Source organism: Macrosteles quadrilineatus, unplaced genomic scaffold, assembly GCF_028750875.1.
Source record: "Macrosteles quadrilineatus isolate MER2022 unplaced genomic scaffold, UCM_ALF_1.0 Scaffold_2__2_contigs__length_208266976, whole genome shotgun sequence".
In the NCBI taxonomy this organism is placed as follows: Eukaryota; Metazoa; Arthropoda; class Insecta; order Hemiptera; family Cicadellidae; genus Macrosteles; species Macrosteles quadrilineatus.
The window spans coordinates 13,584,038-13,605,955 of record NW_026542595.1 but is presented as its reverse complement, the minus strand read 5'-3'; the positions used below and the strand labels follow the sequence as shown (position 1 = coordinate 13,605,955).

The 21,918-nt window shown below is 35.3% G+C and overlaps 1 protein-coding gene across 2 annotated transcripts in view; it reads right to left on the bottom strand.

The window, feature by feature from the left end:
• Window positions 1-5,022: 5,022 nt before the first annotated feature.
• LOC128986084 (spastin-like) overlaps window positions 5,023-21,918 on the bottom strand; it is a 59,071-nt gene continuing 42,175 nt past the window's right edge. For both annotated transcript variants that reach the window (XM_054406202.1, XM_054406203.1), the window contains exons 7-8: window positions 20,383-20,576; window positions 5,023-7,072 (exon numbers count right to left, since the gene is read on the bottom strand). In XM_054406202.1, the coding sequence (XP_054262177.1) occupies window positions 6,909-7,072; window positions 20,383-20,576 (358 nt within the window). In that variant the 3' untranslated portion in view covers window positions 5,023-6,908. The remainder of the gene's footprint in view (window positions 7,073-20,382; window positions 20,577-21,918) is intronic.

Sequence of the window (21,918 nt, the reverse complement as noted above, 5' to 3'; positions counted from 1 at the left end):
TCCAATCCCGCGAAATCACAAATGGATTTTATTTAAGTGATAATGCTGCAGCCCCTATGTCTAGCCTAAATTAATGTGAACAACAATCCCGGGCTCGTGCCGTCCTAAGACTAAAAAAACTAAAGGGTGATTTTTTTATTGGTGCGGTTTTTAAAACTAAATAAAAAAGGAAAAACAACCTGCATTGTCATAAAAATGCATTTATTTGAACTACAGTGTCGTGACATTAACGTTTAAAAATGATTTCTGGCAAATGGGCTCCATTCCGTTCGCGTAGAAAGCCCAATCGACAAGTCCAATTTTCGAATACTCTTTCCAGCAGCTGTGGTTGAATTCCGCCAATAACTTGACGAATGTTAGCTTCAAGTCATTTAAAGTTTCAACTCTATTGGGCAATGTTACGGGACTTTTTCGTTCCTCAGCTAAATGAACTTGAAGTGGATTTAGAAAATGTCTGGTTACAACAAGACGGCGCGACGTGCCACACGGCAAACGACACAATTGGCCTCTTGGCAGAAACATTTGGTGAACGTATCATCTCATTTAGAGGTAGTGTCATCTGGCCCCCACGGTTGTGTGATATCACGCCAACAGACTTATTTCTGTGGGGATATGTTTAGGGCAAGTATACGCTGACAAGCCACAAACTTTAAATGACTTGAAAGATAACATTCGTCGAGCTATTGGCAGAATTCAACCACAGCTGCTGGAAAGAGTATTCGAAAATTGGACTTCTCGATTGGGCTTTCTACGCGAACGGAATGGAGCCCATATGCCAAAAATCATTTTTAAACGTAAATGTCATGACACTGTAGTTCAAATAAATGCATTTTTATGTCAATGCTGGTTGTTTTTTATTTTTTTATTAAGTTTTAAAAACCGCACCAATAAAAAAATCACCCTTTATTTTCAAAAATATTTTGAAAAAATTTGCAAAAAATAAAAAAAACAAAAATCTTTTATTCCGAAATATTCGGTAATCCGAAATGGGTCCGGTCCCAACCATTTTGGACTAACGGCACTCTACTGTATTGTTAAGCATGCACGCCAGAATGAAATTCCCAAACAAAATTGTACAGTATTTTTATATGTGCAATGTATTAAAAGATTTATAAAATATCACAAGGACAAAACAGTGGTGGATCTAGAACAGTCACAAGGGGGGGGGGGGGGCGAACCGGGGGTTCGGTGGTACTCTCCTGAAAAATTAGTGTAAACTAAGTCTCCAAAATTGCAGTTTTATACCATTTCTTTGTCTAAAGTTAGTGTGACAAATAATTTTACGCAATGTGTATGCCTGTAATACATGCAGTAAAAAAATATATATGAATGTCCAAGGGTCGCACCCTTCACCCTCTGGATCCGCCACTGGACAAAAAAGCTTTGGTTACATTACTCGTCTAGGAGGCTCTGTCCAAGAAACTTAAATGAACCAATCCGGTATCAACATAAAAATCTTGTTTGCTGTCTAAAAGCTAGTCACATTAAGTTTCCCTTAACTTACAACCATAACAATTTTTAACAACGACAATAAAATTCATATTAAGGAAACCTTTTAGGCCTATTACAATTTTGGATAAAACAGAGATTGCTAATACAATTTGTCATTAGTCCTTCCAGAAAGTAGTTATTTTTTATGACAGCTGATATCTAAGAAAACATCTCTCCAGATATTCCCATCCTCATACAAGAAACTCATATAACGTTAAACATTTCCAACAACACTATTTAAATGGAACAAAGTACTGGAAATTTAAAAAAAATATTTTTATATCTCCGTTGTTTGATCCATTACATGAATTCTACTATGGGTTAATTAATTTTATGACAATCTTTTTGATTTTAAAACCTTTTTTATAATAAAAAGAACTAACTTTTAAGTATTATCATTGACTATTGGATACAGAAGAAGACATCCCATCTATATGGATCAGCTGTCCCCAATCTTTTACTAAAAACTAATGTAGTTGTGTAAGCCAGTCACAGATTGCTTTAGTGTCTATAACTATATTTTGTACCTTATTTTTTGTTACTGACATAGTTACTGGGTCATAACAGTTGCTATAGCTCATAATAAGTCATTCCATCAGTTTCAATTGGTAAAAGACATAATGTAGTCGGCAGAAGTCAGTAATTTATATCAGCGCAATCTGTAGGTGGCTCACATCAACTAAGACATATTTGATAAAAAACCTGGCGACAACTTTAACATGGGGATGGAATGTCTAAGGTATTATTGAGCGGAGCGAGTAAAGGTCTTTGAGATTGGACCTTATGTAATCAATTAACTCAATAACGGCTAAGTTTGACCAAACTTATTTTCTCCTAATGAAATTCCAATTTACATTACTTGAGATTAGGCTTTTCCAGTTTTCCAACAGATAAAAATATTACAACTAAATACTAAATATTATCATTGAGTATTGGATACTGAAGTTGAATTGATAGTCAAAGATATTATCTACAAAATATATTTCTGATTCTCTACCAGTAGTCCAGGCAATGAAAGGATATAGAGTAACTTATCAAAGGAAATTTATGTCATTTATCTTTGTTTCAATTTAATTGTTATGATTTGTTTCCAGTGCCATACAGACACTCGTATTATATGTATAAACATGGTTATAACCACAGAGCATAGAATAAATATAGAGTCGCCACTCCTATACCTACAGCTATACCAGTAGTGAAGCCGATTTCCGCCATCTTGGTAAGAGAGTCGGGCTCGGAACTTTGAAAACACGGCACCATTACCACTGTGTTATTCTATGCTACTTTATGAATTAGATGAAGCTACCACTCCGAGGATACATATAGAACTAGTCCCCCCTTCGATATTGACCTAGGACTCTGCCCCGCGGGCTTTCAAAGTGCTGAGGTGAGAGTTTTAAAAGTAAATATTGATTTGTGGTTTCCATGGTAACAATATAATGGTTTAAATATAAATGCAGACCGGGCCGGCCGCCATCTTGGTACGAGAAGCCGCCTCTAAATTAATTCCATGCTCTGTGGTTATAACACCATATTTTCCCATTACAATAGTCTCGATAGATCATCAAGTTTGAGGAAGCTGGTTAGGCAGCCCACAAGTATATATTTTCAATAATGGGTATATTTGCTATTTTTAGACGCCCAGTACTCACTTTATCCACTTAATGGTGAATGTTTCCGTCAATTAGTTGATGGGGTAAGGTGATAAATTGAAATATTCAGTAGTCAACAGTTGTCCCAAAACTTAAAATTCCTTGCTTGAGCAATAAAAGCTATATAGATCAAATAAAAATAAAATAAAATCTAATGTTGACATTAGATTTTATTTTATTTTTATTTTTTTATACTGATGGGTAATTTTCTTTAAAATCTGAATGGAAGAAGGTAAACTAGTAAAGTCATTTATATTATTGAAGGGAATTTGATTTTCTACAACCCTATGCCCAGCATTTATTTTTAGAAAGCATAGTTTGAGAGTTAACTTGTCCAAAAGAACAAAAAACACAAGGAAAAAATGTATTTGTCTAAATTTACAAACTTTTTTTGATAGTAAATAAAACAAAAAGCATACAAGATATTAAAAAATAGTAAATTAATTACAATCTTACTGACAATTTAATAAGATTTAATTAAGTATATTACCATAACTTTGCTAGGACGCATGGTTTCCGAGATTTCAGCAAAAAATGGTACCTTCAAGCCCCCCCTCCCCCACAGCACAAAGGCTAGAGGCGGGGACTTTAGGTATGTTAACCTCCTAACTATACTAAAAAAGTTACCAAGTCAGTAATTGTGTTCCAAACATTTCCCTCTATAGCCTTTTTTGAGCATTCATTGCCTGGACTACTGCTAAATATAAATGGTGTAGATATAAAACAATGTTATGTCATTTTTCAAATAAAAAAGAACATTTCTATATACATTTGTAGTAGAGAAAATTGTAAAACTTCTAAAAACTATTAAAACTTACAACGTGTTTTTAACTTATTCTAAGCAGAGAGAGTTTACAAGTTCAGATACTATCAACACCGACTATAAAGTTGGGGAGCGAGCTGGTCTAGTGGCTAGAGTCTAGTGCCCGAGGTCCCAGGTTCAAATCCCGCCAAATCACCAATGGATTTTATCAAAGTGATAGGTAATGCCGCAACCCTAAGGTCTAGCCTGAAGTAATGTGAAAAACAATCCCGGGCTCCTGCCTAACGTCCTAAGAAAAAAATAAATACCCCCGCCGCAGCAAACCTGCCGACTAAGCGAATTTCCACTCAGTACATAGTGTAGATAACCTAAGGACGCGGTCGAACCCCGAAGACCAAGACTGTATATATATATATAATATAAGGAGTTCCTAGGTTTGCTGCTACAAGGAAACTAATAAAATCTATTTTTTACTAAAATATTAATAGCTTAGTATAAAATAAATAAATTTGCCAAGTTTGATCAAAATGTAGCCATAAACAAGCAAACAACAACATTTTACAATATTCTCCATAAGAATAACATGGGAATTTGAAATTTACAATTTTTTGAATTTTCTCCGTTACTAATAATTGTACAAAAACACTTTTATATACTAAGTTATTTGTTTTTTTAAGCTCTTTAGAAAGGTCTAGAGAAAAATTGGGAAATTTTGTGTTTTGAGGGTGAAAAATGAGGAAAACGATTTTTTACCCCATAAAAACTCCCGTAAGACCCCGTTCCCATGGTCCGATCATGCTGGTTCACGATCTCATTCAAGTTTATCTGGCATTACACCTTTAAACAAAATTTCATCAAAATCGGACAAAAATTACTCAAGTTATCGCGTTCACGGACGTATACATATATATATACGAGTATATATATATATATATATATACATATATAACAATTTGAACGAATGGTGTATTTGGCCTCTAGGGACATCAAAATGAAAAAGTAAATCGGTCCCGGGACTAGGTCTTACCGTGCCACCTACGGTAATAGCTACTTCCCTATAGGGAAATTCGCTAAAAAAGGAGAAACACGGACTATAAAGACTATAAAGTTAAAAGCTTGACATTAAACACAACTTTTAATTTGATCTTAAAAGAAGAATACAGCAGCTACCTAAATAACTACCACACTGAAAAATCTCAATACAACTTTGTGTGTATTTCACCCAATTTATCATTTATATTTCACTGTTGAGATGATTGAGTAAAATTCATTTCACTCTAAAAAATCTTAATTTAAAAAATAAATGATGGATCTACATACTTGAAACTCGACCAAGGTGGCCATAGTGGTATAGTCAACACAAGGTTATCTTATTATTTAGTTACTAAGAAATATGAGCAACAATTTTTCTGTTTACATCCCAGATAAATTTAGTAAACAGTGCGTTAAGTCTAGGTTGAACAAAGTGGAATAGCCGTCCAGCACAAACTAAGTGTTGAACATTTAACTTAGGAAATATCATACGTTCTTGAATCTTCCACTAAATCATAAGGTGCAACCCTTGTAAACAGTGACACCGGGAAGCCAGGTTTACACGATGCCAGTTGGTGAGGAGACAGTTGCCTTCGCCAAACGTCATCACGTAATTGGTGGGGGCCAGTTGTCCTCAGTCTACTCCGTGAGACAACTGGATTTCAGGGCAATTGTGAGGGTAGTTGGCAAGCCAAATGCCTGTAGTGTTTACACGAAGCCAACAATTTCATGCCAATCAGTTAAACTGTTGTCTTCTCACAATTGTCTCACCTAATGGCATTGTGTTAACCCGGATTTACAGCTGGGTTATGAATGACATAATGAAATGAGATACAATCTATTAATTTACATATTTAAAATCACGGAAAGTAAATAAAAGAAACGTCTTATAACACTTAAAACATATATTTACGCTAATACTGTTACTCACAAGACGGTAAATATACAAAAAAGATCGCCTATTGGGTCTGATGTGATTGGAGTGTCCAATCAAAATCGATCACCACTTACCATCTTTTTTGTATATTTACCGTCTTGTTTGTAACAGTATAAGCGTAAATATATGTTTTGTTTCAAGTGTTATAAGACGTTTCTTTTATTTACTTTCTGTAAATCTAATAACACGTACAATGCTGATCAAGAAGATATTTAAAATCATACACCACTGAGAGGAATATAAATTCCAAAAACCTAAAGTAGGTAATCTATTGTAATAGTACATCCTTGATTAATCAATCGGGAAACAGGATCAATTAGATAGTATCAATTCAGATATTTGGATGTAACATAGTAATCACAGAAATAAATCACAAGCAGAAAAATTAAGAAGACAATAGACAAAACCAACACAAATGAACTACATTATCAGATCAGCCTTTAGGCGGTGAGGTGGTGATGACTCGTTGCTTTGGAGCAAAGTTGTAGCACACCCACCTGTGCCCTCTCCGGGGCTTTGATTTTAAATAATTATTTTGTCAAATATTGATTTGGATAGTTGGGGTTTCTATAGTTAAGAATTCTATTGCAGTTTGATGCATCAAAAATCAATACTGTTTCTACTGTAATGGTATTAAAAACAATTCATCATATCCTAATGCATAATATTTATAACTTTGGCCGAATAAATAAAGGATTTTTCATTTCATTTCAATATTAAGAAACAATTTTAAGAATTCAACTTCCCTAACATTCCTTATTTTTAATGTATTTTGATCTTAAAGTAATGAATATAAGCTATGAATGTCCTCTTCATTGTTGACTAAAGATACAGTTTCCATTTTAATGGAATGTTTGTTATTTAGAATTGTGATTTGACAAATTATGGCTCAACTTAAAAATTATAACTCTAAGGTAAGATTGCAATGACTAGGTTTTTGTTTTGTTGCATGAAAGCAATAAAAAAATTAAAAGACTAAGCCAACAAAAAATAAAACACATGTAAAGAAAACAAGCACAAATAATAAAGAAAATTACAAACTGACATCTCCATACTCTTTGTTCCACTTTTCATAGGTTATTAAACTCTGTGACGACACACTTCGACGGATTCTTTTCAAAGCTTCAAGAAAGTCTTGGAATGTGATATTTCGAACTTTCAAAGGATCTAAACTTCGAACTTGCTCAGTATTCAACTCTGCAACAAGTAAATATATGAGACAATTCACATACCAATCATACATAAATCACAATACAAAATGTTATGATAATCAAAATGAACCGTCTTGTCTAGTTCTGCCAGTAAATGACTAGAGGTCAGTCAGAAAGTGGTGGAAGATTAGGTTAATTACGCCAAGCAAAAAATCTTTTTTTGGTCTGTACATAAACATATGGTTTGAATTTATATATTATTGAAAGTTGTTGTGCTGTTGCGTCTTTCTTCTTCCACTTTGTCCTTTTATCTTGATTTTCTTGGTCTTATACTTTTCTTCTTCTGTAACTACTTCATATATGCCATGGGATTTAACCCTAGGACTGCCCTGACCTGATTTATGCTAAAATGCTCGGTGCCCTGGCAATTTTGGCCATTTTGCAGAGGTTTTTTTAACAATTTGCAGTGCCTAAATTACAGTTGGATTTTGGGAATTGTTCAATAGGTGAAAATAATAATTGCAAATTAGCTATTGCATCCGCCAATGTATTTAGTTTAAAAACGTGGTATTTTAAAAAGCTTTTAGCGAATTTCCCATATAGGGAATAAGCTACAGTCCAGTCCCGCAAACTCGGCACTCGATAACCCGGCAGTCTGGATAACTCGGCCATCACCTGGCTCAGAAAATTAGTGATTTTTTGAGTCCGAATTAAACCTAGACTCAAGCCAGATCAAGTCAAATCATTTGCAGCTCGTACCAAGGATATGTTGTGCTATATCTGATGACTTAATACTAACTTGTAACATAAATATAAATAAAAGAGGCAGTTAAAAAGCTTAAAAATTGTATTGTTCTTATTTTTAACCCTAGTTCCCGATAACCCGGCATTTCACAAACTCGGCACCCTTCCAGTCCACATTACGCCGAGTTTGCGGGACTCTACTGTATTACCGTAGTTTACTCATGGTAAGACTTGGACCCGGGACCGATTTTTTTTTTCGTTTTGAGGTCCCTAGAGGCCAAAAACACCATCTGTTCAAATTCATATATATATATATATATATATATGTCCGTTAGCGCGATAACTCGAGCAAAAATGATCCGATTTTTATGAAATTTGGTACAAACGTGTAAACCTACATTTATTCGAACGAGTTCGCGAACCAGCATGATCGGACCATGGGAACGGGGGTTTATGGGGGCTTTTATGGGGTAAAAGTGGGTTTTTCCCATTTTTGACCCAAAAAACATAAAATTTTGCAATTTTTTTCTAAACTATTTTGTAGAGCTTAAAAAAACAAATAATTTATTATATTGAAGCGTTATAATGCGCCTAATAGTTACGGAGAAAATTCCAAAAAATTGTAAATTTAAAATTTCCATGTTATTCTTATGGAGAATAAGTAAACTGTTGTAGTTTGCTTGTTTATTAACATATTTGGCCCAAATTTGGAAAATGTTTTTATTTCTTACCAACTACAGTAGAGTCCCGCAAACTCGGCGTAATGTGGATTGGAAGGGTGCCAAGTTTGTGAAATGCCGGATTATTGGGAACTAGGGTTAAAAATAAGATCAATACAATTTTAAAGCTTTTTAACCGCCTTTTTTATATAAAAAGCCAGTATTAAGTGATCAGATATAGTACAACAAATCCTTGGTACAGAGTTGACCTGACCTGGCTTGAGTCAATGTTTAACTCGGACACAAAAAATCACTAATTATCTTAGCGAGGTGATGGCCGAGTTTTCCAGACTGCCGGGTTATCGAGTGCCGAGTTTGCGGGATTCTACTGTATTAACATTTTACATAAAAAACACTCTTACCCTCCTTGTTGCAGCAAACCTAAGTATGTTTTAAACTGATTCTTTTTAAATAGGGAATAAATGTGATATTTTTAAGGGTGCGCTCTACCCGTCTGGCGCGCGCAAATGTAAGGGTTTTAGTTCTTCCTGATTGTAGCTCCAATTGTGAACCGATTTAAAAGATCTTGGTGTCATATTTTCCGTCAAATGTTATTGTAGGTTTCCTGTTTTTTAAAATTTTGATAATTTAAAAAATTTTGGGCTCAAAGGTTGGTGAAAAATGTAAAAAGAGGCGTTCTTTATCATGAGTTTTAATACATAAAAAAAATTTGTAGAGAAAAAATAAAAAACGGGAGACGTGCAATAGATTCTTAAAAACAAGAATCTGGAATTAGTTTACTAAAAAGTTGAATGATAACTATGTAATCACGCAGACTCGAAAGGCTTGCAAGCGCTCTTCAAGGCGCCGTGCAGTGGCGCGGCCATGCGGCCAACGGCTCAACCTGTCGTCGGCTCTCCCACCACAGCCATCGATCGATATTTCCCCTCCTCTCGGTTGATTCTATTCTATCTTTGCGTCGTCGCCGTTTCTACACATACTAGTGTCCCTGCTGCTCGAATTCGAGCAATTGCTATATAAACAGGCGTTATTTTAAAACAAATAACAGTCATAATTTCTGATTACTTTAAAAGATTCTACTCAAAGATTATAACATTTTTAAGTTGTACATAAGAGATCGATAGAATCAACATTTCTTATAAATATCTTATCACTTTTCAAAAGCTGATCTTGTTTCTTCTTAACATTATTCCTATTTCTTCACCTTGGTGGTGTTATATAACTTTCCTATGTTTCCATAGTTGAAAATCGGCTCGTTCAATGATTACTAAGAAATGCAGCACAGTGTTGTTAACTCATTTTTCTTTTTCAGTATATCAGGAGTAATGTAAATCAGCTCTCTCGCTTTTTTCCATTGTAATATTTATGCAAACCTAAATTAAAATAGTGAATATTTCATTTCATACTGTTAAATTAGCAAAATTATTGACGGTTTACAATTTACATAGGTTTTTCTTCTCACTTTTAATTTCTGACAACAGCTGGAGTTTTATAAAAATTGTTGTTTCCCATGCTAATCTTATGGAGAAATACAAAACTTTGAAGGGTACCAGGGCCTCACTCTCTAATTATTTCCCTAAAAAGAAAGTTTCCTGCACAACTTCACGTTAGGCTCTTTCTTTTTTACTAAAATACTTCCAGAAATAAGACAAACTTATTCCTATTTAAATAACATTAGATTTAACGAGTGCTTAGGTGTGCTGCAACGGGGAAGGTAAAAAGTGTTTCTTGACCATACGTCAGTATACTGAAATTAATGAATTTGCCAAATTTTATCAACATACAGTGTATCTATAAACAAGTAAATTAAAACGGTTTTAATTTTCTCCATAAGAATAACATGGTAATTTTTAACAACACTTTTTTCAATTTTCTTCCTGACCGTAGGCATACAACAGCGCTTCAATATACTAAATTACTCTGCACCGAGGGGTTTTAAGTGGCTAAGGCCTTATACTGCTCTACTAGGCTACAACCTCAAAATCCCATCCCCATCCCCAAAACCATGGCGCAGAGCCGTCTGCGCATGCGCGCGCGCGGGAAGATGACAACTGAGGCGACTACCTAGGCGACTACCACGACCACGTGTTTCTCACTCGCTTGCACACTTGCACTGATTTTCACCGTGTTTTGAGTGTTTTTTTTTTTGTTTATTGTCATTTCTGGTGTGCTTCAAGATGCCCAATCCTAGGACAAGAAAAAAGAAAAAACTTAATTTAAGTGCCATAAGATTGAAGAACAAGGGGAGTGAAAGTTTACATCGTTGGCGGGAATTAAAGAAAAATAAGGACGAGAATAGGTAACGTATGATGAGAGTTATTTAAGTTAGAAGTACATAATATTATTGTACAATTAAATACCCAAATATTACTTATTACTTATTTGTTGGTACTGGGGTAGGCTACTACAATCAAGTAAGGATAGGCCTACAGGTTTTTTTTTATTCCTACTACTGCTGTATGAGGAAAGTGTGAGTAAAGATCACAGTAAGCATAAATTCATTGATATTATAGCCACTTTACAGCTAACTGGCTGAGTAGCCTAAAACATTGCTAAAATATACCATCGAGGTTACAAGTCTTTAAAACAATCATTTGCTGTTTTATGGACAAAGCTTTACATTGTTTACATGGTTACACGTAAAAGTCAGGAAACTCCAACCAAGGAAACTATTATTACACGAGTTGATTTAGAATTGCTTAAATAATTAGGTAGGCTTACTAATAATTTTGTGTAAATGGTAGGTATTTTTCAAAGTTATCTTAATTTCAAGTTTTATTTTATTTTTTTTATTTTCACACAAACTAAAAAATCTTATTTCATATTTCAGCATGATCACTCCTAGTAATAATTCACCCGAAACTGAACAAAATGAGATCCATTGCAGTACTCCGAAGAATAAAGAAGCAAATGAAGCATTCAATGATTCATGTCTGTGGAAAAGGTTGTGAAGGATGACGAGTTTTGGATGAAACATATGGAGTCTCAGCTGAGAACATTTTACAACAAATGTATTTTACCGGAACTGGTAGATCCAAGGTATCCTAGGGGACTTCCTGTTAGGGACAGATTTTAAGCCGTCACCAGCCGTTAGGCCTACTGTGTTGGATTTTATTTTCTAATATTTATATAACGTGAATGTACTCAGTATACTAGCTCATTTTGTAATATTTATTTTTCATTATTAGCTTTGCAATATGCAATATTGTGTACAAATATATTTCTCGTCATTCTACTCTCGTTTTATAGTACCTTTGACTATGAATACAAGTATCCAATAGTCAATAATATTACCGAATTGTTGCCAAAGTCCTCTGGTAATACCAGATGTTTATTTCCAGATTTACTTTGTATACAAACAAGAGTAAAATTCAACATTTACTGTTCAATATTTATTAGTTACTACAATTACTTATGAATATTTAATTCATAACTAACTATTATACAGTATATATCCATATATAAAGTTTCTGGCATTTAATTATCACAATACACATTAAATAGTCATTACATTACGAAGGATGGGTAACTAAATTTACAAGCGTATGTTGTAGCGTATGTATGTAACAGGTTGCTATGACGTTATTTGCGAGATAACATTAAAAAGGTAAACAAGACTCGCCACGTATGTTAGTCAACGAATCGTCTAAAAAGTACATTACCGTCTAGGACACAGAAAAAGGGAAGAACAATCATATTTATATTATTGAGCATGGATTTTTTCTTTATGTGATAAAAGATACTATAAAAATGAAGTTTTCATATCACCATTGCTTTTTTTGTAAACATTAATTACATAATTATAATCCCCAAGAATGTGTGAGATACCGACTGATTCTGTGCCCATTACGGTGTAGCTACAGTTGGAATAGAGTTAAATAATAATGAAAATCTTAAACATCAACAAAAGAAAATAAATAAATATAACAGTTGATTAAAAAAAAACTTAAGATTACTATAATTTAATGGAAAGTAAATAAAAGAAACGTCTTATAACACTTAAAACATATATTTACGCTTATACTGTTACTCACAAGATGGTAAATATACAAAAACGATGGTAAGTGGTGATCGATTTCGATTGGACACTCCAATCATCATCAGACCCAATAGGCAAATGACAAGAATCTTGAATGGCGTCCCTACTTATACCCTACTGGCTACCGGAAGCACCGGCCAATACATTTTTATAAGTACAACTGGAATCAAAAAGTATTTGTTCATTAATCAACTTATTTCTGTCTTTACATTTTTCCTTATAAATATACAATTCTTCCCAAGCATTCATTATATATCCTTTCTTACAATTCTTTAAAATATCTAGACTATCCTCCATTTTTCCTAGTGAGTGCCCATTTTGTAACAGGTGTTGTGCGACATTTGATCTTTCCGGTTTGTTGTTCCTCCACGCAGATATGTGGTTTTTGAAGCGGTTTACGAAGTTCACAGTCTGTCCAATGTAGAAGCTATCACAATCGTTACAATTGATTTTATAGATGCCCGAAGTGTCAAATTTGTTACAATCTTCTATTTTTGGATGCAGTATTTTACTCATGGTGTTCTGAGTCCTGTAGGCTATTGAAACTCCGTATTTCTTGAATCTGTTAGCAGTCCTTTGTGTTGTAGTCCCCGTGTAGCTAAATGTGATATATCTGGTGTTTTCCTCTTTTATCTCTTCTAATGTTGTTCTGCTGTGTAGTGTATTCTGTCTATCGATTTTTCTCCTCGTCTTCCTTGCGATGTCCTCTATCGTCTTGGTTCGAAATCCATTCACTTGGGCGATCTTCTGGATTTCGAAATGGATTTCGAACCAAGACGATAGAGGACATCGCAAGGAAGACGAGGAGAAAAATCGATAGACAGAATACACTACACAGCAGAACAACATTAGAAGAGATAAAAGAGGAAAACACCAGATATATCACATTTAGCTACACGGGGACTACAACACAAAGGACTGCTAACAGATTCAAGAAATACGGAGTTTCAATAGCCTACAGGACTCAGAACACCATGAGTAAAATACTGCATCCAAAAATAGAAGATTGTAACAAATTTGACACTTCGGGCATCTATAAAATCAATTGTAACGATTGTGATAGCTTCTACATTGGACAGACTGTGAACTTCGTAAACCGCTTCAAAAACCACATATCTGCGTGGAGGAACAACAAACCGGAAAGATCAAATGTCGCACAACACCTGTTACAAAATGGGCACTCACTAGGAAAAATGGAGGATAGTCTAGATATTTTAAAGAATTGTAAGAAAGGATATATAATGAATGCTTGGGAAGAATTGTATATTTATAAGGAAAAATGTAAAGACAGAAATAAGTTGATTAATGAACAAATACTTTTTGATTCCAGTTGTACTTATAAAAATGTATTGGCCGGTGCTTCCGGTAGCCAGTAGGGTATAAGTAGGGACGCCATTCAAGATTCTTGTCATTCGCCTATTGGGTCTGATGATGATTGGAGTGTCCAATCGAAATCGATCACCACTTACCATCGTTTTTGTATATTTACCATCTTGTGAGTAACAGTATAAGCGTAAATATATGTTTTAAGTGTTATAAGACGTTTCTTTTATTTACTTTCCGTAAATTTAATAACACGTACAATGCTGATCAAGAAGTTATTTATAATTTAATGTAGTGATATTTTACAAAGTATAACTAAAATATTTTATTTTTATTCAATAATGACAAACAAGACTCAATATTTAGGAATGTTTTACTTTTTACTGTATAAGCTTATGGGAGCGATAGCGAACGTCACGTTGCTGCCAGTGAGTGTCGGTGGCAGGGCATGATGGAGGTTAGGCTAGGCGCACACGAGCGATTATTTTGAGGCGACTATTTCATCGGCCGATCTGTGCATCATGTATTTGAATGGAAGCGCGCACACAGGCGATCGAGAATTGCGCCGATTTTAAAATCTGGGTTTTGCCACAGATTCGTAGGCGAGGCGATTGTCGCCCAAAAATCTGTAACGTACAGGTTGTTATCAGTCCGCGCACACGGTCGACTAAAAAATCGGCCAGTCGCTTGTTGTTCTCTACAGAAGTCAGTGTGAGTTGTGTTGTTTTCTTTGCTAAAAAAGGCCACAGCTGTTATAATAAAAACTTCAACTTTCAACAGACATTCTTAAAGAACTTTTTACTGTCATCACGGTAAAGTGTATAGTTTATAAAACTATCGATTTAAAAGTCTCTGACTTACTATATTTAAGTTGTCTTCTTTTCTTCTTTGATCTAATTAGAAGAGCACAAACACAGGTTAATTCAACAAAGTCCATTTTAGTATAGCTTAAACGCACTCAAAAAACCATTTCTCGACTAAAAAATCGCCACGTGTGCGCCTATACATAAATCTAGGGCGATTTATTTTTGGTCGATTTTTTTATCGGCCGATCGAAAAATCGACCGTGTGCGCCAGGCCTTAGAGCAGAAGCAAAAGATATGCGGACGCGCGAATAACAACCTGGTTGCGCTTGCGCGTGTGTGCGTCGGGAGCTCCGCAGGGCACTGCACTGCCTAGCGGGGAGCGGCAGTCAACTCGCGAACCTCCTAGCTCCTCCCACCCCTTCCCCTCCAACTGGGTTGAACCGACACGGCGCAGTGTGGCGGACACTTCGAACATCGTTCTGAGATTTCCGAGCTGAGGTAGAGCCCACCCTTAAGGAGACATTTTAGTGTAAATCCATTCAGGGAAATGGAAATTCGCTTAGTCTGCAGGTTTAATGCGGCGGGGGTATTTTTATTTATAAATTATTTTAGAATGACAAAAACCTGTTTTCTTCCCATAAGAATAACATGGGATAGGTATTAAAGGCCACTGGGGCAGAGCCCCAAGGGAATTTACCACGTTTCTCTTTTGATGGCTCATCTACAGACCAAGCCCTTTCTTTAGACACCTCTACCGAGTTCATACGCCCAGCCGTTCTCTCAAATTAGCTCTCACAAAGAAAAACAGTTTCAAATTAATATATAGATAAATTAATTAGAAAAACTCCTTATCATGAGTCCTAAGCCCAAAAACACAAAACACCAAAACTATCTTGTTTCTAGGCAATAAAATGAATTAATATTAATTTAATTCCAAACATTATGTTAATGTACAGACCAAATCAATGATGAACATATTGCTATTTTCAAATAAACTAGAGGACCTATGCTGCTCCGCAGCGTTAAAATAAATATTATATCCAAGAAATTATCAAATTTATGATTTTTGATTGAGTAATACAGTATCTTAAGAAACGATAAATAGCTCAAATTAAAGCTTATAATTTACTGATTATTTTGTGTTTAAAACATACATGAACAATACTGGAGATATTGATTTGTAATCATAATAAACCCATATGAAAAATATGTAGTTTTTATGTTGGTTGTTCACTTTGCGTTTGCTTGAAACCGGTCGGATTTGAATAACTAATAGCTTAAAAGATAGCCGGTAGGCTATTTCACTGAAGGTTATAGAAACAAAATATATAGGATTATATAATTTATTATGACTGGTAAAATACACCTTAAGTTGAAGTTATCGTAAATTAAAAAAAGAATCAAATTATGCCGATGCTTGTTGGCAAATCGGTGCGTGCATACCTTCAATTCGAGACCTCAATCATGAAAATCGGTCAGGTAGAAGAGCCAAACGAACTCGGAAAAGAAAACCCAAATTTAACTTCCATAAGAAATACATGGGGAGAAAATTTCATTTGCGTATACACCAAATGGGATTATAGATAAATATGTGCCGATGCTTGATGGCAAATCTGTGCCTGCATACCTTCAATTTGATACCTCAATCATGAAAATCGGTCGGGTAGAAGAGCCCAACGAACTCGGCAAAGAAAAGCCAAATTTAACTCCCATAAGAAATACATGAGGAGCAAATTTTGTTTACCTATAAACCAAGTAATACTATAGATAATTATATGTCGATACTTGATGGAAAATCTGTGCGTGCATACCTTCAATTTGAGACCTCAATCATGAAAATCGGTCGGGTAGAAGAGCCCAACGAACTCGGCAAAGAAAAGCCAAATTTAACTCCCATAAGAAATACATGGGGAGCAAATTTTGTTTACGCATAAACCGAGTAATACTATAGATAATTGAGACCTCAATCATGAAAATCGGTCGGGTAGAAGAGCCAAACAAACTCAGAAAAGAAAAACCAATTTTTTAAAAATATAACATATAAAAATAATAATATAATATAACATTTTATATATTTGATGGGTGTTTGCGAAGAAAGAGAATGGAAAGTATACAACTATTCTTGTACTTGTTGTAAACATAAAGGAGACATTATTTAACCCTTTTACCACAACGGGCCAATTAGATCGGACTAACCTGATTCGTGACAACCGCCACCGACCGATCTCATCGGCTCGCAAATTTGACGCGAAGACCGCCGCGGGCCGATATGATCGTCGCTGCAGTTCAGTGCGAGAAACGCCACGGGCCGATTAGATCGTATTTTTATTACTGCGCGGTTATTTATAGACCGATTTCCATTAATTTCATGTCTTGTTAAAGGCATGAAATCATTATAAATGGCTGTTCTTTTTGTTTTTATTGTTAAAGGTACTTTTAACAATATACTAACGTGTAAAGTCGTTTCGATCAAGTAGGCCGTGGCCTCGCGCCAAATGTCTTGGCTCCACGCTGTCTACGCCACCTGACGTTGGCGGCAATCTGTCTGTTGGCGGGATTTCTGTCATTGTCTTACTGTCATTGTCTTACTGTTTACTGCTGTATGTGGTCAGTGATGTTGTGATTTCGCCTTTTGTTAGTTATAACAAAGTTTTATGGTAATTTTTATATTGTGCTAGTGTTAGAAATGAGTAACAAAAGGTGCCCCGCTTCGCCCTTAAGTGAAAATACACTTGTGAACCAGATAGTTGCGAGTGGATACGAGGTACTTAGTGACAATGAAGACCGTGATTCCATTCTTGACGATATATCGTCTTCCGACTCTGAAGACATTGTGGATGATACAGATGAAGATCCAACGTATGATCCGGATCCGCAACAAACTCGTTTAGAATCCGTGTTATCTCTGAACATGGATCGTGGGCGTAGGCCTATAGGTTTTGATATAAATTTACCTGGACCTTCAGGCGGTTTAGTGTCTCAACGATCTGAGGAAAATCAAACCATGGCATTAGACAGGCCTCCAGATGTTGCAACGCATAGCAGTTCAGATGAGGACGACCCAGGCATTCCAGAGAATATGCAACGCATTGAAAATCGGTCGATCGTTCGAGGAAGAGGACAAGGTTCTAGCATTGGACGTGGACGTGGTCGTGTACGTGTACGTGGACGTAATCAAAATGGACCTACAGGTCCCAGAGTACCAGCACAAACTTCTGATTGTGAAAGTAGTGAGTGGGAGGAAATAGAAGATGGCCAAGATCCTGGATATGCTGAAATGTTTCCTTTTTCGGAAATGGCCGGACCCAGACATTGTCCCCCCCGAAACTCCAGCCCAATAGCATACTTCTATTTATTTTTTACCAATGTGTTGTTGAACACATTTGCAGTAGAAATGAACAAATATGCACAAGGGTATTTGAGTTCTCGTGAGGGCAATATAAGCCCCAGAAGCCGACTGCGATCTTGGGTAAACACAAGCGTGGAAGAAATTAAAGGTTTCATTTCCGTAATCCTAAACATGGGAATCATCAAAAAACCTACTGTCGAGAGTTACTGGTTTACCAGTTCTTCCCAATCTAACTCCTGGTTTAGCAAGTTATTCAGTCCAAACAGATTCAAAATTGTATTGAAGTTTTTTCATCTGGTTGACCCAAACACCCTCCCAAATCAGAATGAGCCGAACTACGACCCATGTGGGCGTTTTCAACCGCTAATTGACCATTGCAACCGTCTTTTTCGCCTTTACTATATCCCTTATGAAAAATTGTCAGTGGATGAATCCTTGGTGGGGCCAAAAAAACAGATCGCCATGACACAGTATATCCCCAAAAAGAAGCACCATCGGTGGGGCATAAAACTTTGGGTCCTGTGCGATGCTCTAACCAAATATTGCTCACAGTTTTACTGCTACAAGGGTGCTAGCTACGAAACCGACCGTGCAAGGGTAGATAAATATGGATTAGGGGCGAAAGTCGTGGTAAAACTACTCGAGATGGCAAATCTTCTGAACAAGGGCTATCACTTGTTTTTAGACAATTTTTTTGTTACAAAAAAACTTGCCAGATATTTGTACAGCAAATCTACATACCTAACCGGAACACAAAGGTTGGATCGCAAGGGTATTCCTCGCCAACTCAAAGGAAAGTACCCAGTTGGTAAAATGGTTTATGTGAGGAAGGGAGCGGTTTTGCAGATGGCATTCCGGGAGAAAGCTACTAACAAATCTCAATTTATTCTACTGTCAACAAAATCTGTGGCAAGGAACGTAAGATATGCAATACGAAGATCTGGCAGGGTTGTGATAAAAAATAAACCGGACATCGTCTACCAATATAATAATGGAATGGGGGGAATAGACGGGACGGATCAAATGTTGTATACGTATTTGGATGAAAGGAGATGTATGAAGTATGAGTTGTATGTATGAGTTTCAGCAAAATCATTTTCAAAACTATTTAGAATTATAATTTAATTTTATAGTGCTATGAGGAAGCTTGTTTTTAAGTGGAAAATATTTCTAGATGTAACAATTTCACGTAAAAAAACTGCAATGGCTAAATTGTTACAGAGCAATAATTGTACCTAGCAAATATGCCCAAAAATGCCTTTTTGTGAAAAATACACCTTTTGTTATTTTTTAATAGTATATTTTTATTTATGAATATTTCTTCTTAGAACTGTTGTTGTGGTCTCATAAGATAATTATGTTTCCGAAAATGTATAGTTTATGCATAAAAAAGTTATATATATATACACGTTTTAAAATTTTAAAATTGAAATTTTATAGTAAATTTACAATTTTTTAAAAACTTTTTCATATTAATAAAACTAAAAAGTGGTATAAGCTTTCCAAACTGTATATGTACATGTAGAACAGTTAAAGACAAACAAAACAAAACAAATTAAAGGTCTAGCTATTATTTACAAGGAGTTATGGTCGTTTCAATAGATGTCGGCAAATTAGTGGATTTCGCTGCGGCGATTCTCAGTCGTGTCGCCAGCTGTTGGGTTGGCGACCTTCAGACAGTCAGCTGACGTAGCGCTCAGCGGTCTTCGCACGCAATGTTGTATATGTCCGTGGCAGTAAAAAGGTTAATTAAGAAGTTTTTTAGTCATGTGATAAGTGGAAGTTCTGTATGGACAATATGTTCTAAAAATTTTCCATGGACAAAGTGTTTCTTTTATCGTGTAAAATTTAATTTGTAAAAATTTAAAATTTACGATAGCGTGTCAAGAAATAGTTTTTATATTTGGTCTGTACATAAACATATGTTTGGAATTTAAATTCATATTAATGCCAGTTGTTGGCTAGTAACAAGGTAGTTTTAGTGTTTAGTGTTTTTGGGCTTAGAACTCATGATAAAGAGTTATTCTAATTAATTTATTGTAAAATAAAGTTAGTTCTATAACTCTGCGTGTTCTCACTTCTATGCCAGTAAAACCCAAAGTAAAAACTCCACAGATTATACCCATAAATTCAATATTAACTAGGGCAGCGTTTCTCAACCTGTGGTACAGGTACACCACTATTGGAAAACTGAGGCCATTGGGGTGTTACGTGGATGTTAGAACGAGGACTAGATTGTTATATTTGTTTAATGTAATACAAAATAAGTAAGCAATTAAAAATATCAGTAAAAAATATATATTGTACCAGGTGCTCAGTACTTGAAAGGTATATTTCAATTGTGCAAATATAGCATAAGTTACTCTTTAGAAAGGTTCATACTATTGGGTTAGTCTAAGATTAGCAATGAGTTACCTCTGATAGGACCCAAGGCTGCATCCTTGGCCAAGCCTGTGAGGTCACTGCCTGAGTAGCCATCAGTGAGGGCTGCTAGGGAGTGAAGCTCTGCTACACTCAGGGGATTGTCATGGCGACTCAATAAGCGCTGAAGCAGCTTCATTCTGGTCTCAGCATCAGGTAAAGCAACATAGATACGTTTTGGGAACCTCCTACAATAAACAACAAGAATTTTTGTCATAATATACAGAAGTACTTATGTATAAGTAGGAAGTGCACTAACACAGTTTTTGAAAAAATCAAACATTTACCAAAAAACAATTTCAAAAACAGTTGCCAGTTGACTAACAATGATCTGTAGATAATTTGTAATGATACATCTTCCCAGCTAAATGTTAAAGGTTGAGGTATGCAGCTGAGATCGATCTTGGTAGTCCACCTAGTTCCATAATCCACTTAAGTTAGCCATAAATCTAATAACTAAGAGACTTTTACATGCACTTTACTTTGATGTAATCCTCTAATTTGTTGTCAAAACATGTAAATCTATCTTAGATATTTTAGGAAGAGGAAAGAAAATGCCTTTTTACCACACTATTATTTTTTTAGCTGTTTTACATACATTAATTGGTGTGGTGTTTTACATAGTTTTACATTAAGTGGTGTTTTACATTGTTTTAAGTTCTCGACTTTGTCTCGAACTTGAACCCTAGGAGTGGCGAATCGACAAAAAATGTCGATTTCAAAATGTGTTGCTGGAGTGGCGGGCGACAAAATTTGTCGATTAGCGTAACATTTTTTCCGTTGCATGTTAAGCACAGTTATAGTTGTTGAAATTACATAACTCTTATACCAATGGAAAGATGAGATTCTGAAGTATCATTTTATTATAAGAATGAACCTTATAACATTTTACAACGATTTTATAACTAGCTACATTTAAATGAAAAAAACACACTAACTCGTGAACGCCATGTTTCGTTGGGCAATCGTAAAAGATGAGTCATTTCAAAAAACCATAGCAGACGTAATTTTTATTTTTAACAAAAACAAGTGGTACCACTGCAATAAGCATGAAGTAAACTTCAATTCTGTAAAAACTAAAAAGTATAGTGTCATAATACATTCCAACAGCTGATGAACACTTTTTGTGAATAGTCAATTTTTACGTGTTGCTCATGAAAATTTACGTGAATGAATGAATTTTACGTGAATCGAAAAAAATTGTCGATTTCTAAATCGCATATACATACAATGTGAAAACAAAAACGTTGTTTTATATAATGCTCTTATAGACGAAGGACAGTAGAATTCAATGTTGTTAGGCTGGGCACACAAATAGAAGCTTTGGATAGGGACAGAACACTTGTCATCGTCTAACCTAAAATGGCGGCGTCGTCGTGAGTTTTTGTCCGATAACAAAGACGAAGTGTGGATTTTATCCCTAATTTTACAGTGTAATGTTCGTTTTAGTTTAGTATTTTGTACGAGGCGTAATATTTATGCATTATTTTGCATAAATATTTATACATGTGTGATCCAAAATAGGATAAA